Raw genomic sequence first — 23792 nt, 5'->3', positions numbered from 1 at the left:
TAAACTAAACCTCAAATCCCCAAACTAAACCCCAAACTGAACCTCAGACCCCTAAACTGAACCTCAGACCCCCAAACAAAACCCTGAACTGACCCTCAGAACCCCAAAATAAACCCTAAACTGACCCTCAGACCCCAGACTAAACCCCAAACTAAAACTCAGACCCCCAAACTAAACCCTCAAGTAAACCTCAGACCCCCAAACTAAAGCCTAAAACTGAACCTTAGACCCCCAAACTAAGGCCTAAACTGAACCTCAGACCCCCAAACTAAACCCCAAACTGAACCTCAGACCCCCAAACTAAACCCCAAACTGAACCTCAGACCCCAAAACTAAACTGTAGCCTAAACTTCAGACCCCCAAACTAAACCCTAAACTGAACCCCAAACTAAACCCTAAATTAAACCTCAGAACCCTGAACTAAACCCTAAACTGAACCTCAGACCACCAAACTAAACCCTAAACTGAACCTCAGACCACCAAACTAAACCCTAAACTGAACCTCAGACCACCAAACTAAACCCTAAACTGAACCTCAGATGCCCAAACTAAACCCTAAACTGACCCTTAGACCCCCAAACTAAAGCCTGACCTAAACCTTCTTACAAATTCCCAAACTTGTTCTTCAGCAGAGCAAAAAAACAACCCCAACACCTGAAACCCCCCCAATAAACCCCCAATAATCAGAAAAGAACCCTCGGCCAGGCTGGGGAGGGTTTTTTTTTCCCGGAGGGAGGGTTGGGATTTGCTCAGGGATCAATCCCATCCCGGCTCACTTGATCCTGGTCTCACCTTGGAAGCTCCCGAGGTTGCAACCCCAAAACCAGGTCAGGGTTTAGGGCCAGGCCTTAAGGAGCAGCTGCTGCTTGGAGGGGAAGATCAGCAGGAAGAAATAAAGGGGTTTTCCCCAAATTTCTCCTGTTTCCATTAACAGGAGCTTGTGGGGTTTTATCCCAAATTTATTCTGTTTCCGGTAGCAGTTGTGGGATTTTTCCCAAGTTTATTCTGTTTCCAGGAATAAATAAAGGGTTTCTCCCCAACTTTATCCTGTTCCCATTTGCAGGAGGTTGTGGGATTTTTCCCAATTTTATTCTGTTCCCATTAACGGGAATAAATAAAGGTTTTTTTCCCAACTTTTTCCTGTTCCCATTTGCAGGAGCTTGTGGGATTTTATCCCAAATTTATCCTGTTTCCATTAGGAGGAGCTTGTGGGATTTTATCCCAAATTTATCCTGTTTCCATTAGGAGGAGCTTGTGGGATTTTATCCCAAATTTATTCTGTTTCCATTAGCAGGAGGTTGTGGGATTTTATCCCAATTTATTCTGTTTCCATTAGCAGGAGGTTGTGGGATTTTTTCCCCAATTTATTCTGTTTCCATTAGCAGGAGGTTGTGGGATTTTATCCCAATTTTATTCCCATTAACAGTTGTGAGATTTTTTCCCCAATTTATTCTGTTTCCATTTCCAGGAGGTTGTGGGATTTTATCCCAATTTATTCTGTTTCCATTAGCAGTTGTGGGGCTTTTTTTCCCCAAATTTATCTTGTTTCCATTAGCAGGAAGTTGTGGGATTTTATCCCAAATTTATTCTATTTCCATTATCAGTTGTGAGATTTTTTTTCCCAAATTTATTCTGTTTCCATTTACAGGAGGTTGTGGGATTTTTCCCAAATTTATCCTGTTCCCATTAGCAGGAGGTTGTGGGATTTTATCCCAATTTTATTCTGTTCCCAGTAGCAGTTGTGGGGGTTTTTTTCCCCAAATTTATCCTGTTTCCATTAGCAGGAAGTTGTTGGATTTTTCCCCCAAATTCTGTTTCCAGTAGCAGGAGGTTGTAGGATTTTTTTCCCAAATTCCTTTTGTTGAGGTTGTGGGATTTTTATCCCAAATTTATTCTGTTTTCATTTGCAGGAATAAATAAAGGGTTTTCCCCCAATTTATCCTGTTCCCATTAGCAGGAGCTTGTGGGATTTTTATCCCAATTTTATTCCCATTATCAGTTGTGGGATTTTTCCCAAATTTATCTTGTTTCCACTTGCAGGAAGTTGAGTGGATTTTATCCCAATTTATTCTATTTCCAGTAGCAAGAATTTGTAAGATTTTTTCCCAAATTTATTCTATTTCCATTAGCAGTTGTGGGATTTTTCCCAAATTTATCCTGTTTCCATTAGCAGGAAGTTGTTGGGATTTTATCCCAAATTTTTTCTGTTTCCATTAGCAGGAATAAATAAAGGGTTTTTTCCCAACTTTATCCTGTTTCCATTAGCAGGAGCTTGTGAGATTTTTATCCCACTTTTATTCCCATTATCAGTTGTGAGGTGTTTTTCCCAATTTATCCCGTTTCCATCAGCAGTTGTGGACTTTTTCCCAAATTTCTTCTGTTTCCATTTGCAGGAATAAATAAAGCTTTTTTCCCAAATTTCTTCTGTTTCCAGCAGCAGAACCTTACGGGCTTTTTATTCCCATATTTTTTCTCTTTTCCCCTTTAATGAGAGATTTATTCCCCTTGTTTGGATCCAGAGCCCAAAGAATAACACGGAAAAGATTCCAAACCTTTGGAGTGGGATCAGCACCACCTGTCAAAACACGATTGCAACTGTAATTAAACCACCAAAACACCTCCTTAGCCTCCCTATTAATTAATATTTATTATTCTTATTTAAAAATCCCCCTCAATCCCCCCTTTTCCAGCTGAGCTCTGGATGGAGCCACCCCTTGTTTTCTCCCTTATGGGAAAAACTGCTGAAAAAGGAATTTTCATATTTTTTTTCCTGCTTTTTATGTCCTGGGAGGGAAGATTTAATCCACCTGTTTCCTGCTGGCCCCTTGCCCTGCTTTTTAGGCTCCCTCCCAACCTCCCCAGACTGTTTTTACCCTCCTAAAATCCAATTTTTACCCTCCTAAAATCCAATTTTTATGGTGTTTTTTGCTGTTTAAACCCCCTCTGACCCCCCTTATTTTTTTTATTCCCCTCCCCCCAAGTTTTATTTTTCCTTCCTCCTGTTGAGTTCCTGAGCCAACTGGTTGGGAAATTTAATTCCTTAATCCTCCTCTCTTTTGTCAAAGGGCTGTGTGATGTAACCATATTCTCAATAAAAGCTTTGAGAGGTTTTATTTTACCAGCTTGGAGCGGGGGCTTTTTCCTGAGATTAATTCCATGACAGGGGGGAATTTGATGCATAAATAGAATTTTCCCGCTTTTTTGGACCTGCTGCTTGTCTCCTACCAGCCCCTCTGAATTCCTTCAGCGGGAATTACGGATAATCCTCGAAAAAAGGAGGATTTTCCGGCCTGGTTTTGTGCGTGGAGTGACTTTTCCCAGCTTTTGTTTTGCTCTCTATCCCATGGGATAATGTGGGTGGCTTGGCCACTTCTCCCGTGCTGGGCTGACTCCAAAACTTGAGGATTAAAAAAAGGGATAATTAATAATTCCAGCTGACAGCTCCCGCTGCCCAAATCCCTCCGAGACCGACTGGATCTGGGAATAAAACAGGTGCTGAGAGTTCTCCTATTCCCAAGGAACTTTTCCGGCTGCTGCGCTTGGAAAAATCCCTTTTTTTTGTTGTTGTTTTTTTTTAAGGATAAAACTCCGTGTTAGGGAACGTTGTTGCTGCTGTAAGGAAATACCTGATCGTTTTTTGGGAGTGGGAGATACTGGAAGTGTTTTTCCTGGGAAAAACTTGCGAGGTTGAGGTTGCAGGGAGGGAATTTGTGTTCGGTGGGGTCGTGGATCTTTATCCAGCTCGGGATTCCCCAATATCAGAGGGATGTGGAGTTGCTGGAGCAAGTCCAGAGGAGGCCATGGAGGCCCTGGAGAACCTCTGGAGCCAGGCTGGGAGAGCTGGGAATGTCCAGCTTGGAGAAGGGAAGGATCCAGGGAGACCTGAGAGCCCCTTCCAGAGCCTAAAAGGGCTCTGGGAGGGCTGGAGAGGGACTTGGGACAAGGGATGGAGGGACAGGACACAGGGAATGGCTTCAAACTGAAACATGGGAGCTTTAGACAGGATATTGGGAAGCAATTCCTAGCTGGGAGGGTGGTGAGGGCCTGGAATGGAATTCCCAGCAAAGCTGTGGCCGCCCCATCCCTGGAAGTGTCCAAGGCCAGGTTGGAGCTACGTGGGAATAGTGAAGGATATCCCTGCCCACGGAAAGGGGTTGGAACTGGATGATCTTTGAGATCCCTTCTCCCAAACCATTCCAGGATTCATCCCTTCCCTTTTCCACTGCCTGGCACGAAGGGTCTCCAGATCTTTGTGATCCCACCTGGCTGGTGTCCTGCTGCCCGTTCTCCCTCAGCTTCTCTGCCCTTGGGAATGTGCAGGTTGTCTCCACGGAGGTGGGAATGGGGGGAGAGTTTGGGGCAGCACCAGGTGAGGACTCATCTCCCCGGGACATTTTATGGATCTCTCCGGTGGGAATTAAACTCCTTTGGCTCCTCCGTGGGAATTTTCCTTCTCTGACTGTCAGGAATCCTGGTGGTGGCTGTTCTGTGGCTAAAGCTGCTCTTGGAGATATCCCAGCTTGCTCCATGCTCTCCCAGTACCTCCAGGAGATATCCCAGCTTGCTCCATGCTCTCCCAGTACCTCCTGGAGACATCCCAGCTTGCTCCATGCTCTCCCAGTACCTCCTGGAGATATCCCAGCTTGCTCCATGCTCTCCCAGTACCTCCAGGAGATATCCCAGCTTGCTCCATGCTCTCCCAGTACCTCCTGGAGACATCCCAGCTTGCTCCATGCTCTCCCAGTACCTCCAGGAGCTTTCCCTGCAGTATTAGGGCTGTCACTTAATTCCCAACTTCCATCCCCTTCCTCATTTCTCTGGAGAGATCCGTGCCCGCCTTTTCCCAGCACATTCCTGATGCTCTGGAAAAGGACACAGCAGCACCTCAAGCAACTCCATTTCTCTCTTCCTTATAACTTCAGCAGCACATCCAAGGATTGTTTTCCCTCCTTTGATCCCTTAATCCCCTCCAGCTTTGCTTCTCCTTCTCCTGCTTCCAGTTATTGCTCCTCTCCTGGAAACAAAAGAGCACAAACGAGTCCCTTTGTGCTTGGATTTGCCCTTTGGACTTGTTGGCCTCCACTTCCTGCTCCAGGTGATTCAGTTTATCCCGGGAAAGCTGGGAGGGGAGGCCTCCTTTGGGCACAAATGACTCTCTCCAGGTGTGTCCCGTCGCTCCGGAGCAATCCAGGCTCTGTCTCCTTGATGGGAAGTGCAAAGGCCACTGGGAGCAAACATCCATTCCCTGAGGACTTGCTTCCAGAACCAGATCTAACTGGGAATTGCCCGGTTTAGCAGCCCAGGTGGGTCCTCCTGAGCTGGGAGAGGTCCTTAGTCATTCCATGGGATAAGGGTTGGCAGAATCCTCAGTCATTCCATGGGATAAGGGTTGGCAGAATCCTCAGTCATTCCATGGGATAAGGGTTGGGAGAATCCTTAGTCATTCCATGGGATTAAGGGTTGGCAGAATCCTCAGTCATTCCATGGGATAAGGGTTGGCAGAATCCTTAGTCCTTCCATGGGATAAGGGTTGGCAGAACCACAACATCCTTAGTTCATTCCATGGGATAAGGGTTGGGAGAATCCTTAGTCATTCCATGGGATTAAGGGTTGGCAGAATCCTCAGTCATTCCATGGGATAAGGGTTGGGAGAATCCTTAGTCATTCCATGGGATAAGGGTTGGGAGAATCCTTAGTCATTCCATGGGATAAGGGTTGGCAGAATCCTTAGTCAATCCATGGGATAAGGGTTGGGAGAATCCTTAGTCATTCCATGGGATAAGGGTTGGCAGAATCCTTAGTCAATCCATGGGATAAGGGTTGGGAGAATCCTTAGTCAATCCATGGGATAAGGGTTGGCAGAATCCTTAGTCATTCCATGGGATAAGGGGTGGCAGAATCCGTAGTCATTCCATGGGATAAGGGTTGGCAGAATCCTTAGTTCATTCATGGGATAAGGGTTGGCAGAATCCTTAGTCATTCCATGGGATAAGGGTTGGCAGAATCCTTAGTCATTCCATGGGATAAGGGTTGGGAGAATCCTTAGTCATTCCATGGGATAAGGGTTGGCAGAATCCGTAGTCATTCCATGGGATAAGGGTTGGCAGAATCCTTAGTTCATTCATGGGATAAGGGTTGGCAGAATCCTTAGTCATTCCATGGGATAAGGGTTGGGAGAATCCTTAGTCATTCCATGGATAAGCAGAATCCTTAGTCATTCCATGGGATAAGGGTTGGCAGAATCCTTAGTCATTCCATGGGATAAGGGTTGGCAGAATCCATGGGATAAGGGTTGGGAGAATCCTTAGTCAATCCATGGGATAAGGGTTGGCAGAATCGTTACTCATTCCATGGGATAAGGGTTGGGAGAATCCTTAGTCATTCCATGGGATAAGGGTTGGGAGAACCCTTGATGGCCTTCCAAGGAGCTTTATTTGTCTGTCTTTGCTCTGGAAAGGCTCTTCCAGCCTCTTTTTTCCCTCATGGAAACGCTGGCTGAGGACTTTGGTGCCCCCATCAGCTCTCCATGCTGAGGGTCCAACCCAGCGGGATTTTCCCGGTGTTTTCTGGGCTTCAAGGGTTTTCCTACAATAAAACCATGGAATGGGATGATCCTGCAAGTTCCTTCCAACTCAGCAAGTCCAACTGCTGGCCCTGCTTTGTCAGAGGTGATGAACTCCAGCTCTGGCCACACCTTGGTTGACCCCAAACCCCCTTTCCTTCTTGTGGCTTCCTGAACTTACCCCGTCCATTCCAGGCTGTTCCCCGATTCCCACACAATTTATGGAAGAGTTCTGTCCTCTCTTTTCCTTTCCAAAAGCTTTAAAAACACCCCAATTCACTCTCCTGGGTGTCCCCAGGTGCACCCCAAAGCCTGGTTGAAAGAACCCCTCTCTCTCCTGACCTTCCATGGTTGACCTCGACCTCCATTCTTCCCGTCCCAAGAGGAATCAAGGAAGGAAAATCCCTTTTATAACCCAAAAGCGGGTTTTGGTGTGGGTTTTTTTCCCCCCTATTCCCTTATGTAAGTTGGGTTTAAATCCATCCCTGCTTAATTTGGGAACTCCTGCTGTGGTTTTTAGCTTTTGTCTGCCAATTGGGGCAGGAAGAGCTTTTGGGATCCTTTGGAGAGAAGCTGTTGGAGGGTGGACACGTTCCCTTCTTCACTCTCGGCTTCCCCCGTCTGTATTTTGATTTAAATATCATATTTTACACTTGGGATGGTGTTTTCTTTCAGCTGGGGCTTAACCTGGGCCGAGCATTTAATTCCGGAGCTGAATTTCTCCGACATCCACGGAATAACATCATTTCTGGGATGCTTTTTCACATCCAGGAGCAGCTGCAGCCTGGGTTGGGTTTTACCTTGGAATGATGTTTATATTGATCCATGCCAGGCAGGGATGATGTTTTGGGAATCCTCCTGAGGTCAGATGTGCTGGAATCCCAGGAGCTCCATAAAAGCTGAGGAAAACAAGGTGTGTGGAGATCCTAAGAAGTCCTGAAGTGAGAACCTGACTCGAGGTCCTCACAGGGCTTTGATTTCACATCAAATGCTCCAATACCCGATTTTCCAGCGCATTTTGGTGTTTAATTAAGATTCCAGGCTCTTAAAGTGCCCTTTTTCATCCCAAAACTTGGGAGTTTTGGTGAGATCCTGCCCTTCTCTCCCAGCAGGGCTGCGATCCCTTCGCCCAGACCCAACGGAGCAAACTCCAACATCGCCGGGCCCGGATCAACCAGCAGATCAACAAGGAGATGAGGATGAGGGCGGGAGCAGAAAACCTCTTCAGGTGAGTCCTGCTCTCCTGAAAATCCCCTGGGAATCTGGTTGGATGTGGGAATAATACCCTCTTGGATGTGGCCACGGTTGGGATTTCGCTCAGCCTTCCCCTTGGCTTGGAACGATTCCTCCTGGAAATTCCCGCTCTCCCTTTGGTGCCTTTTAATTAAAAATTGTACTTGGAAAGTCCTGGAAGGCTGTTGGGAAGCAGGATGTGGGCAGATGGAATGATGGGAAGAAATGTTGAACTGGGATGGAGCTGGGAGTGCAAAATTCCTGTCTGATAATCTGGGAAATGGCTCCCATGGATATGGATATGTTGGATTCAGTCCAGAGGAGGTCATGGAGATGCTCCAAGGGCTGGAGCCCCTCTGCTCTGGAGCCAGGCTGGGAGAGATGGGAATGTCCAGCCTGGAGAAGAGAAGGAACCAGGGAAACCTTGGAGCCCCTTCCAGGGCCTAAAGGGGCTCCAGGAGAGCTGGAGAGGGACTTGGGACAAGGGATGGAGGGATGGGACACAGGGAATGGCTTCAAACTGAAACATGGGAGCTTTAGATGGGATGTTGGGAAGAAATTCCTGGCTGGAAGGGTGGGGAGGGTCTGGAATGGAATTCCCAGCGAAGCTGTGGCTGCCCCATCCCTGGAAGTGTCCAAGGCCAGGTTGGATCAACCTGGGCTAGTGGAAGGTGTCCCTGCCCATGGCAGAGGGGTTGGAATTCCATGATCTTTCCGCTCCCTTCCAACCCAACCCATCCCATAAAATCATTAATGTTGGAAAAGCCCTTTGAGATCCTGGAGTCCAACCTTTCCTTGGCACAGCCAAGGCCACTACTTTTCCATGTTCCCAAGTGCCACATCCACACATCATTCCAATCCCTCCAGGGATGGTCCCTCCCCCACTTCCCTGGGCTGCCTTTCCCAGTAGTTGAGTCCCTTTTCCTGATGTCCCATCCAAACCTGGTTTTCCTCCCAGAAATCCCCATCCTGGTGCTTCCAGCAGAGCTGAACCTGCAAATCCAGGGATTGTCTTTCCCTTCTTCACTGATGATCATCATGGAAAGGTGACAGTGTTGCCACCATCCCAGAAATGCAGATTCCATAGAATCCTGGAATGGTTTGTGTTGGAAGGGACCTGAAAGACCATGGAATTCCAACCCTTGCCATGGGCAGGGACAATTCCCACTATCCCAGATTTCTCCAAGTCCCGTCCAACCTGGCCTTGGACACGTCCAGGGCTGGGGCAGCCACAGCTTCTCTGGGAATTCTGTTCTGCTCCAGCTGATCCTGAAGGTCCCTTCCAACCCAAACCACTCCCTGATTCTCTGGAATCTCCTGGAATGGTGCCAACACTGTCCCCTTTCCAGGCTGTTGAGTTCCAGCTGCTCCACCACGATCCAGTTCGTGGATGTCTTTCCCTTTGGAGTGTTTTTGGTCCAATCGCACCATTTTATTTGCAGCTATTTTATATACATGTTTTTTAACCCCCAAATGACCTTTTGCAGCATCTCTTGTCCCTATTTCATTTTTCTGGACTACGTTGGATCACATATCCAGGCTGGGCAGGTCTGTCATATAAGAAATAATACCAAAAAATACCATAAAACTGCCCCTAAATACATTTTTTTGTTATATTTTCCCAATTTTTTTATTTTTTTTTTTAATCCCACATAAAATAAAAATTACTTTCCACTTCTGGCCTTGAATGATTTAAGGGAATAATAGTTGATCCACCAAAAAAAAATGGTGTTTTCCAGATGGGTAAGGCCAACAAAAGTTTCCAGGGGGGAGGTGAATTCCATCCCCCTTCTCCCGCTGCTTCATCCCTGTTTTATTTAATTAAGGGGAAAAAAAAAAAAGCCATTAAATCCCAACTTGTGCAATTCCTTAATTAGATTTAAAAAAAAAAAAAACAAGGGGAAATGTACTGGCTCAGCAAAAAAACTGAGCCTGGTTTTGGTGCAAACAGCAGGAATTGGAGCTGTGGGAAGGGGAGGGAGGAAAAAAATCGGAATACAACCCAAATCCTAATTATCCAGGCAGGGAAATGCTCCGTGGAGACTCTTTTTTTTTTTTTGTTGGTTTGGGGTTTTTTTTGCTGGCTCAGCAGTTTGATGTCCTTTGGAGAGGCCACATTCCCTCCCTCCCACAAAATCCACTTGGAAGCTTGAGTAATAATGTGGTTTTCTGGGAATTCCGGTGCTCCGAGTTTAGGAAACCTGGGAAGTATTTGAGTGGGGGGGATAAATAATTCAGTTTGTGGCTGAATTAAGGGCTGAGGAGGAAGGGGATTGTGTTGTAAATTTAAAGGCTGTTGCTTCAAAATTATAGGCTTGAATTGCAGGGATAAAATTCCTTTGGATCTCTTTAGGAAAGTCCTAAATGGAAGTGGGAAAATGCTGTGGGATGTCCAGAATTTGTGGCTGAACTTGGTGGTTTTTTCACCTCTAAAATTAATTAAAAACCACAAAAAATGCTTGAAAAAAAATAATCTCCTGAACTGTTCTGTGCAACAGAATTTGTGGAACTTTCTATGGATGGAGTGTTGGGGAAAAAAATCCCTGTGATGTTTCTTTTTGCTGGGGAAATAAATGGGAAGAGGCTCCAAGTTTAGGAAACCTGGGAAATCTGGGAGTAGGGGGAATAAATAATCCAGTTTATGGCTGAATGAAAGGCTGAGGAGGAGGGGGATTATGTTATAAATTTAAAGGTTATTCCTTAAAAATTATAGGCTTTTTTTCCCTGGATAAACTTCCTTTGGATCTCTTTAGGAAGGTCCTGAATGCAAGTGGGAAAAATGCCAGGGGTTATGCAGAATTTGTGGCTGAATTTGGTGGTTTCTTCACCTCTAAAATTAAAAATAAAACACCAAAAAACTTGAAAAAAGAAATCTGACTGTTCTGTGGAACAGAATTTGTGGAATTTTCCATGGATGAAATGTTGGGAAAAAATCCCTGTGCTGGTTTGTTTGCTGGGGAAATAAATGGGAAGAGGCAGAGGAAACCTTTTCCTTTCCTGGTTAAATCCTGGAGCAATAGGAGAGATAAAGGTGGTGGAAAAGGAATCCAATAAATCAGGAATCTTTGTTTGGTGTTGGGAAAGGGCTGATCCTTGGAGGGAGGGAAGGGATGGAGACCTGGAGGCTCTGGAAGGGGATGGGAGCTGTGGGATTCCTCAAGGAAAGGGTTGAGTGTTCCCCTAAATTTCCCCTCTGGAGGTCCTTGCTTTTAATTAGGGAAGGATTTGGGTGGGATTGTCCCATGGATGAGCCATCCATGTGTGGGCTCATATCCCAGAAAATCCCTGTGTTCATGGCCTGGGCTCATCCCACAGCGTGGGCACCAGGAAAAGGGGGAATTCTGCCCCTCTGCCACCCCCCACCACCACCTGCAGAGCTGCTTCCAGCCCTGGGGAACAACAGCAGAAGGATTTGGGAATGCTGGAGCGAGTCCAGAGGGTACATGGAGATGCTCCAAGGGCTGGAGCTCCTCTGCTCTGGAGCCAGGCTGGGAGAGCTGGGAATGTTCACCTGGAGAAGGGAAACGCCAGGGAGACCTGAGAACCCCTTCCAGAGACTAAAGGGGCTCCAGGAGAGCTGGAGAGAGACTTGGGACAAGGGATGGAGAGATAGGACACAGGGAATGGCTTCAAACTGAAGCATGGGAGCTTCAGATGGGATATTGGGAAGGAATTCTTGACTGGGAGGGTGTTGAGGGTCTGGAATGGAATTCCCAGCGAAGCTGTGGCTGCCCCATCGCTGGAAGTGCCCAAGGCCAAGTTGGATCAACCTGGGCTAGTGGAAGGTGGGTTTGAATTCCAAAATCTTTCAGCTCCCTCCCAACCCAAACGTGAAGAACCTTCCGCCCTTCCCGTTCTAGAGGAGAACTTTGGATGGACCCACCTGATTTTGGTGGAAAACTCAATCCCTGTTGATCAACACAACCAAGACTTGGTAACTAAACCCGTGGATGGAACGAGGGAGGTTTGATAGGATAGGATAGGTTGGAGAGTTGGGCTGATTCCGACGGGATGAGGTTCAACAAGGCCAAGTGCCGGGTCCTGCACTTTGGCCACAACAACCCCCTGCTGTCCCACAGGCTGGGACAGAGTGGCTGGAGAGCAGCCAGGCAGGAAGGGACCTGGGAGTTTGGATGGACAGGAAGCTGAACAGGAGCCAGAGTGTGCCCAGGTGGCCAAGAAGGGCCAATGGATCCTGGCCTGGATCAGGAACAGTGTGGCTAACAGGTCCAAGGAAGTGATTCTGCCCCTGGACTCAGCACTGGTGAGGCCACACCTGGAGTGCTGTGTCCAGCTCTGGGCCCTCAGTTGAGGAAGGATATTGAGGGGCTGGAGCAGGTGCAGAGAAGAGCAACGAGGCTGGGGAAGGGACTGGAGCACAATTCCCATGAGGAGAGGCTGAGGGAGTTGGGGCTGTTCAGCCTGGAGAGGAGGAGGCTCAGGGGAGACCTCCTCACTCTCTGCAACTCCCTGACAGGAGGTTGTAGCCAGGTGGGGGTTGGTCTCTTTTCCCAGGCAACAATCAGCAAGACAAGAAGGCACGGCCTTAAGCTGTGCCAGGGGAGGTTTAGGTTGGATATTAGAAAGAATTTCTTTCCAGGGAGAGTGATCAGCCATTGGAATGGGCTGCCCAGGGAAGTGGTGGATTCTCCATCCTTGGAGGTTTTTAAGGTGAGACTGGATGTGGCATCAGTGCCATGGTCTGGCAACCGCAACGGTGTTGGATCAAGGGTTGGACTTGATGATCTCAGAGGTCCCTTCCAACCGAGCTGATTCTATGATTCCATGATTCTCTGATCCCAAGAGATTTTCCTTGCAGGGCCACCAGTAACCACAAGGTGAAGGAGACAGTTGCCCTGGAGCTGAGCTACGTCAACTCCAACCTGCAGCTGCTCAAGGAGGAGCTGGAGGAGCTCAACAGCAGCGTGGACGTGTATCAGAACGACAGGTACATCCCTGTGGGAAGAGCTCCTTCATCCTTTGGGAATTTGGGGTTTTATCCTTAGGATTTAATTTTGGGTTATTGGGAAAGAATTCTTCCTTGTGAGGGTAATGGAATAGGATTCCCAGCAAAGCTGTGGCTGCCTCATCCCTGGAAGTGTCCAAGGCCAGGTTGGAGCAAGCTGGGATAGTGGGAGGTGTCCCTGCCCACAGCAGGGGGTTGGAATTCCAGGCTGGGAGAGCTGGGAATGTCCAGCCTGGAGAAGAGAAGGATCCAGGGAGACCTTGGAGCCCCTTCCAGTGCCTAAAGGGGCTCCAGGAGAGCTGGAGAGGGACTTGGGACAAGGGATGGAGGGACAGGACACAGGGAATGGCTTCAAACTGAAACGTGGGAGCTTTAGATGGGATATTGGGAAGGAATTCTTCCCTGTGAGACTGGTGAGGGTCTGGAATGGAATTCCCAGAGAAGCTGTGGCTGCCTCATCCCTGGAAGTGTCCAAGGCCAGGTTGGATCAACCTGGGATAGTGGGAGGTGTCCCTGCCCACGGCAGGGGGTTGGAATTCCATGATCTTTCCACTCCCTTCCAAACCAAACCATTCCATGCTCACTGGAATTACTGGATTCGTTGCTACCGGTCAGCGAAGTGCCCTGAGGGGACGTTGGGCTTTAAAAGCCTGACCTGGTGACAAAGATCAGGGAGCAAATCCTCCTGGGAATTCTGCTCAGCCACCTGGAAAATATCCAGGTGCCTGCTGGCAGCCGGGAGCAAGGAGGGGGAAAACTCTTTGTTCCATGTTGGAAGGTGATTTTTCTGGGCAGACCTTTGTCCTGGAGGGGCTGGGATGGGGGAAGGACTGAAAAGGGGACTGAAAACTGGTTTATAGGACTAAATACTGGTTTATAGGGAGTAAAAACACTGGGTTTTATGGAGTAAAATCTGCTTTATAGGGACTAAAAACTGATTTATAGGGAGTAAAAAGTGGTTTATAGGGACTAAAACAGGTTTATAGGGACTAACAACTGGTTTATAGGGAGTAAAAAGTGGTTTGTAGGGACTAAAACCGGTTTACTAAAATCTGGTTTTTAGGGACTAAATACTGGTTTATAGGGAGTCAAATCTGGTTTATAGGGAGTCAAATCTGGTTTATAGGGACTAAAAACTGGTTTATAGGAACTGAAACCGGTTTACTAAAACTGGTTTTTAGGGACTGAAACTTGTTTATAGGGACTAAAAGTGGTTTATAGGGACTAAAAGTGGTTTATAGGGACTAAAAGTGGTTTATAGGGACTAAAAGTGGTTTATAGGGACTAAAAGTGGTTTATAGGGACTAAAAGTGGTTTATAGGGACTAAAAGTGGTTTATAGGGACTAAAAGTGGTTTATAGGGACTAAAAGTGGTTTATAGGGACTAAAAGTGGTTTATAGGGACTAAAAGTGGTTTATAGGGACTAAAAGTGGTTTATAGGGACTAAAAGTGGTTTATAGGGTCTAAAAACTGGTTTATAGGGACTAAAAACTGGTTTATAGGGACTGAAACTGGTTTATAGGGACTAAAAACTGGTTTATAGGGACTGAAACTGGTTTATAGGGACTAAAAACTGGTTTATAGGGACTGAAACTGGTTTACAGGGACTAAAACAGGTTTTTAGGGAGTAAAAAGTGGTTCATAGGGACTAAAACTGGTTTACTAAAAACCGGTATTTAGGGACTAAAAACTGGTTTATAGGGACAAAAAACTGGTTTATAGGGACTGAAACCGGTTTACTAAAAACTGGTTTTTAGAGACTAAAAACTGTTTTTTAGGGACTAAAAACTGGTTTACAGGGACTGAAACTGGTTTATAGGGATTATAACAGTCTGGATGAGCAGCAGAGCCTGGAGCAGACAGGAATTCCAGCCCTGCAAAGAGCCCCCAAAGCTGGATCCATCATGGAATTCCTCTACACAGAGACAGGGAATGGGAACCTGCTGTGGCACCTGCAGCTCCTACCAGCTCCACAAATGATATCCATGAGGGATGTCCCCAATCCCAGCACTGATCCATGTCCCACACATCCATGGACACCTGCCCTTCGGAGCAAAAATTCCTTAATTTAATTTTGAGCCTGTGAGAATGAAAGTCTAAACAAGACCAGGGGGCCAGAGACTCGGGGTTCCTGCTGTTGGAGTCATTCTAGTCCTCTAAGGAAAGGCTCAGAGAACTGGGATTGTTCAACCTGGGACAGAGAAGGTTTGGGGGTGACCTGGTTGTGGTTTTCCAGTACCCGAAGGGAGCTGGAAGGAAACACGGAGAGGGACTTTGGGCAAGGACATGGAGTGACAAGACAATGGGAATGGCTTCAAACTGCCAGAGGGCACGGTTAGATGGGATATTGGGAAGGAATTCTTCCCTGGGAGGGCGGTGAGGGGCTGGAATAGAATTCCCAGAGAAGCTGTGGCTGCCCCTGGATCCCTGGAAGTGTCCAAGGCTGGGTTGGAGGAACGTGGGTGTCATGGTTTGAGAGCCCCAAAATCCAATTTGAGTCTCGTGTGGTGTCTGGAAAACCCATCTCACACTGAGTTGAGATGTGGGAGGGGGGGCTAGGACTCGAGAATTGGATTTTGGGGCTCTCAAACCATGACAGTGGGATAGTGGGAGGTCTCCAACTTTTTTAGGGACTGGGAAGCAACAGCAGCTCCCCCGGGCTCGGATCGCAAGGAGACGGAGGCTCCTGTTACTCCTGCCCTGAGCCGTGTTCTGACCCGGGAGCTCTCCTAGAGGACAGCCAGCTCGTGGCTGAGCAAATCCATCGTTGTTCCAGGGACAGCTGCACGGGAGCACAGGGAATTTGAAGGCTTGGGGTCTCTGTAACAAAGTCAAGAGATGTTTTTTCCACTCTGGTGCATAAATCGTCCAATATGTCAATGCAAAAATTCCTTAATTTAATTTTGAGCCTGTGAGAATGAAAGTCTAAACAAGACCAGGGGGCCAGAGACTCGGGGTTCCTGCTGTTGGAGTCATCCTAGTCCTCTAAGGAAAGGCTCAGAAAACTGGGATTGTTCAGCCTGGGAAAGAGAGGGTTTGGGAGTGACCTGGTTGTGGTTTTCCGGTACCCGAAGGGAGCTGGAAGGAAACACGGAGAGGGACTTTGGACAAGGACATGGAGTGACAAGACAGTGGGAATGGCTTCAAACTGCCAGAGGGTTAGCTGGGATATTGGGAAGGAATTCTTCCGTGGGAGGGCGGTGAGGGGCTGGAATAGAATTCCCAGAGAAGCTGTGGCTGCCCCATCCCTGGAAGTGTTCAAGGCCAGGTTTTTCAACCCAAACCATTCCATGACTGTACATTTCTGTGCCCATCCTGCTTTTCCTGGCACATGGGAAGGATTTCTGTGCTGCTGGGAACAGAGGTGCAAAGACCAGGAAAACTCCAGGGGGTGATGGAGTGACTCCATCCTGTGGAGTGACATTAAATATAGGATTGGGATGACCTGGGTGCTAGATTTTTTTTTTTTAGGATCACAGGTCTCCTATGGAGAGAAAGCCAAGGAAACCCAGATCTCCACCATCTTCGAGTGTTTCCTGCACTCAGAAGGTCTTTTGGAGTCTGAATTTAAACCTGGATACTGATTCTTCTGCCCTAAAGCAGGAATTCGTGTTTCCTCCCCAACATTCCCTGTCAGGGATATTTCCAATCTTGTTTGCCCTGGTTTAAAAAGAAAACAAGGGCAGCACCAACCCCAAAGTCCTGCCCAGGAAAAACAAAAGTCCCTTTGTTTGCTCCAGGCATTGGATCCAAGTGGAAATCTCGTTAGGGAAGGAGCTGTAACGGGTTTGCTGCCCTAATTATGGCTCTTGGAGCTGTTTGTTCAGCAGGAACGGATGAAAATGGGGATGAAAAATTCCCTGCCCTGCTCCCTCTGGATTTTGTAACTTCCTCTACTCTTTTCCTTGCTAATGAGCGAGGGGATAACGAGTTATCAGTTAATTTGGGAGGGAATGAGGGGGAATTGTGGTGCAAACCTGGTTGGATCCTGCCTGTCCCACCTCCCATCCCACTCTCTGCCAAGTTTTCTGGTCTCCAAACCAATCCTTTGGGAATGCAGGTGTCCATGGATGTGTGGGACATGGATCAGTGCTGGGATTGGGGACATCCCTCATGGATATCATTTGTGGAGCTGGTAGGAGCTGCAGGTGCCACAGCAGGTTCCCATTCCCTGTCTCTGTGTAGAGGAATTCCATGATGGATCCAGCTTTGGGGGCTCTTTGCAGGGCTGGAATTCCTGTCTGCTCCAGGCTCTGCTGCTCATCCAGACCGTTTTTATCCTTCTTGGCAGCAGAAAATCAAAATAGCTATTAAATCTATGAGGGTGGGGAGGTGCTGGAAGAGAATTCCCAGAGAATCTGTGGCTACCCCATCCCTGGAAGCATCCAAGATCAGATTAGATGGGGCTTGGAGCAACCTGGAATAGTGGGATATGTCCCTGCCCATGGCAGGGGGTGGAACTGGATGGTCTTTCAGGTCCCTTTCAACCCAAAAAATTCCATGAAAAGCAGAAGGTGGAGGAATAAAAGTGATGTTTTCAGGCTCTCTTTGTACTGCCATTCCCAAATTATTCTGGGAAGAGCATCCTTCTGCTGTTCCAAGCCTCTTTTTACCCTTTTTTAGGAGCAAAAAGCTGCTCCATTTTAATCCCTGTCACCCAGGATCCCTCCAAGACTTGGAAACCAACTCCCACATAAGTTGTTTTCTTTTCCAGTGAGTCCATCAGTGTTCCCATGATCCCTTTGGGATTGAAGGAGACCAAGGAGCTGGATTTGCTGGTTCCACTGAAGGTGAGTTTTGTGCCCTTGGTGGATGGAAAATAAAACATTTCCTAGTCTGGAACAGCTGCAAAAAAATAAATTCCTGGGGGAGAACCTGACTTAAAACATGGAAAGTGGGAGATGAGGGTCTGGAGATGCTGGAGAGCATCTGGAAAGAAGGAGGAGATGGTTTTCCCTGTTTTCTTGTGGGCAGAGGTGACAAATTGCTTGTCCAGAATTGTCCGAAATCAGCCTTTTAAATCATAAAAATCTGTTTGGAAGGGGTCACTCACTCAGGGTTTTTCTCCTGGATTTTTTTTTTCCATCCAGGATTTCATCAGTGAACACTATGGAGAGGAAGGTGTCCTGTTTGAGAAGGAAATCAAGGATTTCATGGAGCTGAGGCAGGTCCGTGTGCCTTGGGATGCAAAGTCTGGCTTTGGCTTGTCCAGGATCACTCCTTTGAAAATGCCACATTTTGCTCTGGGATGTCCCTTCCTCCTCTCTCCAAACTGTCCCCTTGTCCCTGTGTTTTGGGATGCAGGATTCCCACCCTGGAGCACCTTGACTTTGGTTTATAGGTTTTAAAATATTCCAGACTGGTCAGTAATTGTTTATTTTCCCCGTCCTTGATGCCCTGGTTTAGGAATATTTGTTCACCCCTGGCAAAGCTGAACAGCTGCTCCTTGTCCAGCTGGGCCTTGGAAAAGAGAAAGTATAAAACAATCCGGGAAAGAAGGAAAAAAATCCAATTTCTTCCTTATATATTTATATCCTAAAAATATGTATAGAATACATATATATATTTTTTTAAATCCTATTTTTATATATATTTATAAGATGTGTATATATATAATATATATAATATTATATATATAATATATATTATATTTAATATATAATATATATATAATATATATTATATATAATAATATATATTTTCTATATATATATTATAATTTTATATATATATATGTATATATATATATAAGAAATCTTAAAGACCATCCAGTTCCATCCCCCTTCCATGGGCAGGGACACCTTCCACTATCCCAGGTTGCTCCCAGCTCCATCCAACCTGACCTTGGACACTTCCAAGGATGGAGCAGCCACAACTTCTCTGGGAATTCCATCCCAGCCCCTCACCACCTTCCTAGGGAAGAATTCCTTCCCAATATCCCATCTAAAGGTCCCATATTTAAATTTGAAGCCATTCCCTGTGTCCTGTCCCTCCATCCCTTGTCCCAAGTCCCTCTCCAGCTCTCCTGGAGCCCCTTTATGCTCTGGAAGGAGCTCCAAGGTCTCCTTGGATCCTTCTCTTCTCCAGGCTGAACCACCCCAATTCTCAGAGAGTGTTTTTGGGGACTCTCAGCCTGTGCCAGGGATCTCCCCCCTCTTTTCCCACGCCCACTTTTCCTCTCCCATCCCGCAGGCCATGCGCACCCCGAGCCGCAACGAAGCCGGGCTGGAGCTCCTGACGGAATATTACAACCAACTGCACTTCCTCGACAGCCGCTTCTTCCCTCCCACCAAACCCCTGGGGGTCTTCTTCCACTGGTTGGTGCAGCTTTTTCCCCGTCTCACCTGGGACACTGAGGGAGTTTGGGATCAAACCCCCGCCATGGCGGATGCAGAGATCTGGGTTTGCCGGTCGTGGGGGTGGGTTAATTAGGGGAGGAAGGGGAGAACGTCAATTAGGGAGGGAGGGGGGAACGTGATGAACCGTTACAGGCTGGGGACAGAGTGGCTGGAGAGCAGCCAGGCAGGAAGGGAGCTGGGAGTTTGGATGGGCAGGAAGCTGAACAGGAGCCAGAGTGTGCCCAGGTGGCCAAGAAGGCCAATGGATCCTGGCCTGGATCAGGAACAGTGTGGCCAACAGGTCCAAGGAAGTGATTCTGCCCCTGGACTCAGCGCTGGTGAGGCCACACCTGGAGTGCTGTGTCCAGTTCTGGGCCCTCAGTTCAGGAAGGATATTGAGGGGCTGGAGCAGGTGCAGAGAAGAGCAACGAGGCTGGGGAAGGGACTGGAGCACAATTCCCATGAGGAGAGGCTGAGGGAGCTGGGGCTGTTCAGCCTGGAGAGGAGGAGGCTCAGGGGAGACCTCCTCACTCTCTGCAACTCCCTGCCAGGAGGTTGTAGCCAGGTGGGGGTTGGTCTGTTTTCCCAGGCAACAATCAGCAAGATAAGAGGGCTCGGTCTTCAGCTGTGCCAGGGAGGTTTAGGTTGGATATTAGAAAGAATTTCTTTCCAGAGAGAGTGATCAGCCATTGGAATGGGCTGCCCAGGGTGGGGGTGGATTCTCCATCCCTGGAGGCGTTTAAGATAAGACTGGATGTGGCATCAGTGCCATGGTCTGGCAACCACAGCGGTGTTGGATCAAGGGTTGGACTCGATGATCTCGGAGGTCCCTTCCAACCCAGCTGATTCTATGAGTCCATGATTCTATGTGATGGGAATGGTGGCTCCCACATGGAGCACTGAAAACCCTCCAGGCTCCTCCTGCATCCATGGGCAAGGATGGAGTGGTTTGGGTGGGAAGGGACCATCAAGACCACCCCGTGCCAGGCAGGTGGGCAGCTGTTGACCCTTCCCTTCTCCAGGTACGACTCCCTGACGGGGGTGCCATCCCACCAGCGGGCCCTGGCCTTCGAGAAGGGCAGTGTCCTCTTCAACCTGGGGGCCCTGCACACCCAGCTCGGGGCGCGCCAGGACCGCGCCACCCTGCCCGGCCTCGCCCAGGCCATCGACGCCTTCCAGAGGGCAGCGGGTACGTGGGGCCCTCCCGCCTCAGCTCCCCGGGAGGGGAGGGCATGCAGGGTCTTGGGAATAAATCCTGGGGGGGATTGGAGTGAAAGGACCTTGAATGATGGCTGTTTGTGAATATATATATATTAGGTTTGTAATTATATATACTATATATATATAATATATAGTATATATAATAAATGTGCTGTGTATAATATATATACACTATATTATCTGTTTTATATTTTATGTATTATATATAATATACTAGTATGTATATAATATATACTATATAATATATACTAATATACATGATTATATATTAATATAATATTAATATTCATATACTATTATCTATTATAGGATAATATATATACTATTATATATTAGATATATAATATATTGGAGATGTATTAGATATATTAGATATAGTATGTATGTAGTATATATATACTGTATAGTATATATACTATATATACTATATACATACTATATCTAATATATCTAATATATAATAGTATATGTACTATCCTATAATATACTATATTACTAAATAATATATATACTATATATACTATAGTATATAGTATCTATATACTATAGTATATTTAGTGTATATATATATATATTTTATATGGTATATAAAATATACCATAATATACTAATATACTATATAATTTATATAATATATACTATACCATAGTATATATTATATAGTATATATACTATATATACATAGTATATGTAGTGTATATATATGTATATACATACTATAGTATGTATATATAGTATATATACTATAGTATAGTATATATAACATATACTATTACATATACTATGTATTAAATAATATTACTTTACTATATATATTATAGTAGAGTATATATGCTATTATATATTTTTATTATATATAATATATGTAATATAATAATATATTATATATGATAAAGTGTTCCATTTAATACATAATTATGATAAGTTATATATTCTATATTATATAGTATTCTATATAATATATAATAATATATTATAAATATAAATCTATTATATATTATTATATAATTTATAGATATTGTTATATATATGTTATGCATATGAAATATATTTATTTTATATGTATATTATTCTAAAGCAATTTGGTTTCAAAGGCAAACAGGTATGGACCCATTTTGCTTGTTGTCATCTGCAGCAATCCAGCACCATTAAAGCATAAAAATAACACTCCAGGAAATGTGTAAGGGAAGGAAGAAACAGAAAGGAAAGACCTAAATATTCATATATAATATATATATATATTCATATATTTATGCTGGATCCAGTGATGAACCTTGGTGGTCGCCTCTTCCCTGTGTGTTGGTTGAAGTGGTGGCCACAGTCCTGTCCCAGGGGTGCTCTCCATCCCTGGGGGGTGGGGGATTTCTGCCATGGGGGTGACATTTTGGGTGTGTGGATGGAGTTTCTCCCCTCAAAAGTCTGACCCTCCTGCTTCCGAGGCCGGTGACTCCCGGGAGCTTCTCCCTCGTGCAGGTGCCTTTAACTACTTGAAGGAGAACTTCTCCAACGCTCCCAGCCTGGATATGAGCTCTCCTTCCCTGAACATGCTGGTGAGGCTGATGGTGGCCCAGGTCCAGGAGTGTGTCTTTGAGAAGATGACTTTGCTCCGTGCCCAGAATGACTTCCTGGCCCGGCTGCAGCTCGCTCAGGAGGCAGCAAAGGTGAGGACTTGGAGGAGGAGAGGACTTCGGGGAGGAGAGGATTTCATAGAATCAGTTAGGTTGGAAAAGACACCTGAGATTGTCGGGTCCAACCCGTGGCCCAACCCCACCTTGGCACCCAGCCCATGGCACCAAGTGCCACGTCCAGGCTCTGCTTCAACACCCCCTGGGACGGGGACTCCACCCCCTCCCTGGGCAGCCCATTCCCTCTCTCTGGAAAGGACTTCTTCCCAATGTCCAACCTAAACTTCCCCTGGCACAGCTGGAGACCGAGCCCTCTTGTCCTACTGCTGGTTTCTGGGAGCAGAGCCCGACCCCCCCCAGCTCCCCCCTCCTGTCAGGGAGTTGCAGAGAGTGAGGAGGTCTCCCCTGAGCCTCCTCCTCTCCAGGCTGAGTCCCCCCAGCTCCCTCAGCCTCTCCTCATGGCAATTGTGCTCCAGACCCTTCCCCAGCCTCGTTGCTCTTCTCTGCACCTGCTCCAGCCCCTCCATGGCCTTCCTGAGCTGAGGGCCCAGAGCTGGACACAGCACTCCAGGTGAGGCCTCACCAGCGCTGAGTCCAGGGGCAGAATCCCTTCCCTGCTCCTGCTGCCACACTCTTCCTGATCCAGGCCAGGATCCATTGGCTTTTTTGGCCCCCTGGGCACCCCTGGGCTCATGTCCCGCTGCTGTCACCAGCACCCCCAGGTCCCTCTCTCTCTCTCCAGCCACTCTGTCCCAGCCTGTGGAGCTGCCGGGGGTTGTTGTGGCCAAAGTGCAGGACCCGGCACTTGGCCTCGTTGAACCTCACACCGCTGCGCTTGGTGGGATGTCACTGTGGTCAGCAGAACCCTCCAGGAGAGGACAACCCGCTGCTGGTGTTCTCCTGATGGATGTCCTCCATCTCTTGTCTCCTCCCTCCTCCCAGGTGGAGGATGTCTACTCGCTGGTGCACCAGACCATGACCCAGCCCCACGTGAAGGACTATGTTCCCTTCTCCTGGACCACCATGGTCCACGTCAAGTCGGAGCATTTCAAAGCCCTCTCCCACTACTTCGCTGCCATCGCCCTCTGCGACTGCCCCGGTGAGTTCCCACCTTGGAAGGAGCTTCCTGCTCAGCTTGGAATTCCAGGGGGGATTTTCAAAGAAGAGAGGCATGAACAGGTAGATGGATCCAAATCCTGGAGGTTTTGAGATGCTCTGAGTAGATGGATCCAAATCTTGGAGGTTTTGAGATGCTCTGAGGAGATGGATCCAAATCCTGGAGGTTTTGGGATGCTCTGAGGAGATGGATGCAAATCCTGGAGGTTTTGGGATGCTCCGAGGAGATGGATGCAAATCCTGGAGGTTTTGGGATGCTCTGAGGAGATAGATGCAAATCCTGGAGGTTTTGGGATGCTCCGAGTAGATGGATCCAAATCCTGGAGGTTTTGGGCTGCTCCGAGTAGGTGGATCCAAATCCTGGAGGTTTTGGGATGCTCCGAGTAGATGGATCCAAATCCTGGAGGTTTTTGGATGCTCTGAGGAGATGGATCCAAATCCTGGAGTTTTTTGGATGCTCTGAGGAGATGGATGCAAATCCTGGAGGTTTTTGGATGCTCTGAGGAGATGGATGCAAATCCTGGAGGTTTTTGGATGCTCTGAGGAGATGGATCCAAATCCTGGAGGTTTTGGGGTGATCTGAGCTGTGGATCTTCTTCATCCACTCAGCGATTCCTGCCCAGGGCAGATTTCCTCCCCATTTCTGGTTTCCACAGGGAAAAGTCCTCCTAAAAAAAAGGAGATAAAAAAGGTGCTGTAGGGTTGTCACCTGGTGTAGGGTTGTCACCTG

General features: G+C 47.1%; 1 protein-coding gene across 2 annotated transcripts in view; it reads left to right on the top strand.

The window, feature by feature from the left end:
• The first annotated feature begins 7394 nt into the window (after nt 1-7394).
• Nucleotides 7395-23792, top strand: part of RHPN1 (rhophilin Rho GTPase binding protein 1) — a 31386-nt gene continuing 14988 nt past the window's right edge. Inside the window, exons 1-9 of one of the 2 annotated variants that reach the window (XM_027743373.2) lie at nt 7395-7475; nt 7672-7790; nt 12615-12743; nt 17477-17552; nt 17853-17930; nt 18955-19079; nt 20123-20289; nt 21795-21982; nt 22889-23045. In XM_027743373.2, coding sequence (XP_027599174.2) covers nt 7431-7475; nt 7672-7790; nt 12615-12743; nt 17477-17552; nt 17853-17930; nt 18955-19079; nt 20123-20289; nt 21795-21982; nt 22889-23045 — 1084 coding nt within the window. In that variant the 5' untranslated portion in view covers nt 7395-7430. The remainder of the gene's footprint in view (nt 7476-7671; nt 7791-12614; nt 12744-17476; nt 17553-17852; nt 17931-18954; nt 19080-20122; nt 20290-21794; nt 21983-22888; nt 23046-23792) is intronic. The other variant, XM_027743370.2, reaches the window with a different exon arrangement.

The sequence above is a fragment of the Pipra filicauda genome, unplaced genomic scaffold, assembly GCF_003945595.2.
Source record: "Pipra filicauda isolate LSUMZ 115617 unplaced genomic scaffold, ASM394559v2 scaffold574_size374424_pilon, whole genome shotgun sequence".
In the NCBI taxonomy this organism is placed as follows: Eukaryota; Metazoa; Chordata; class Aves; order Passeriformes; family Pipridae; genus Pipra; species Pipra filicauda.
Note: the sequence above shows the minus strand (reverse complement) of the source record. Positions and strands in the feature narration are given on the sequence as shown.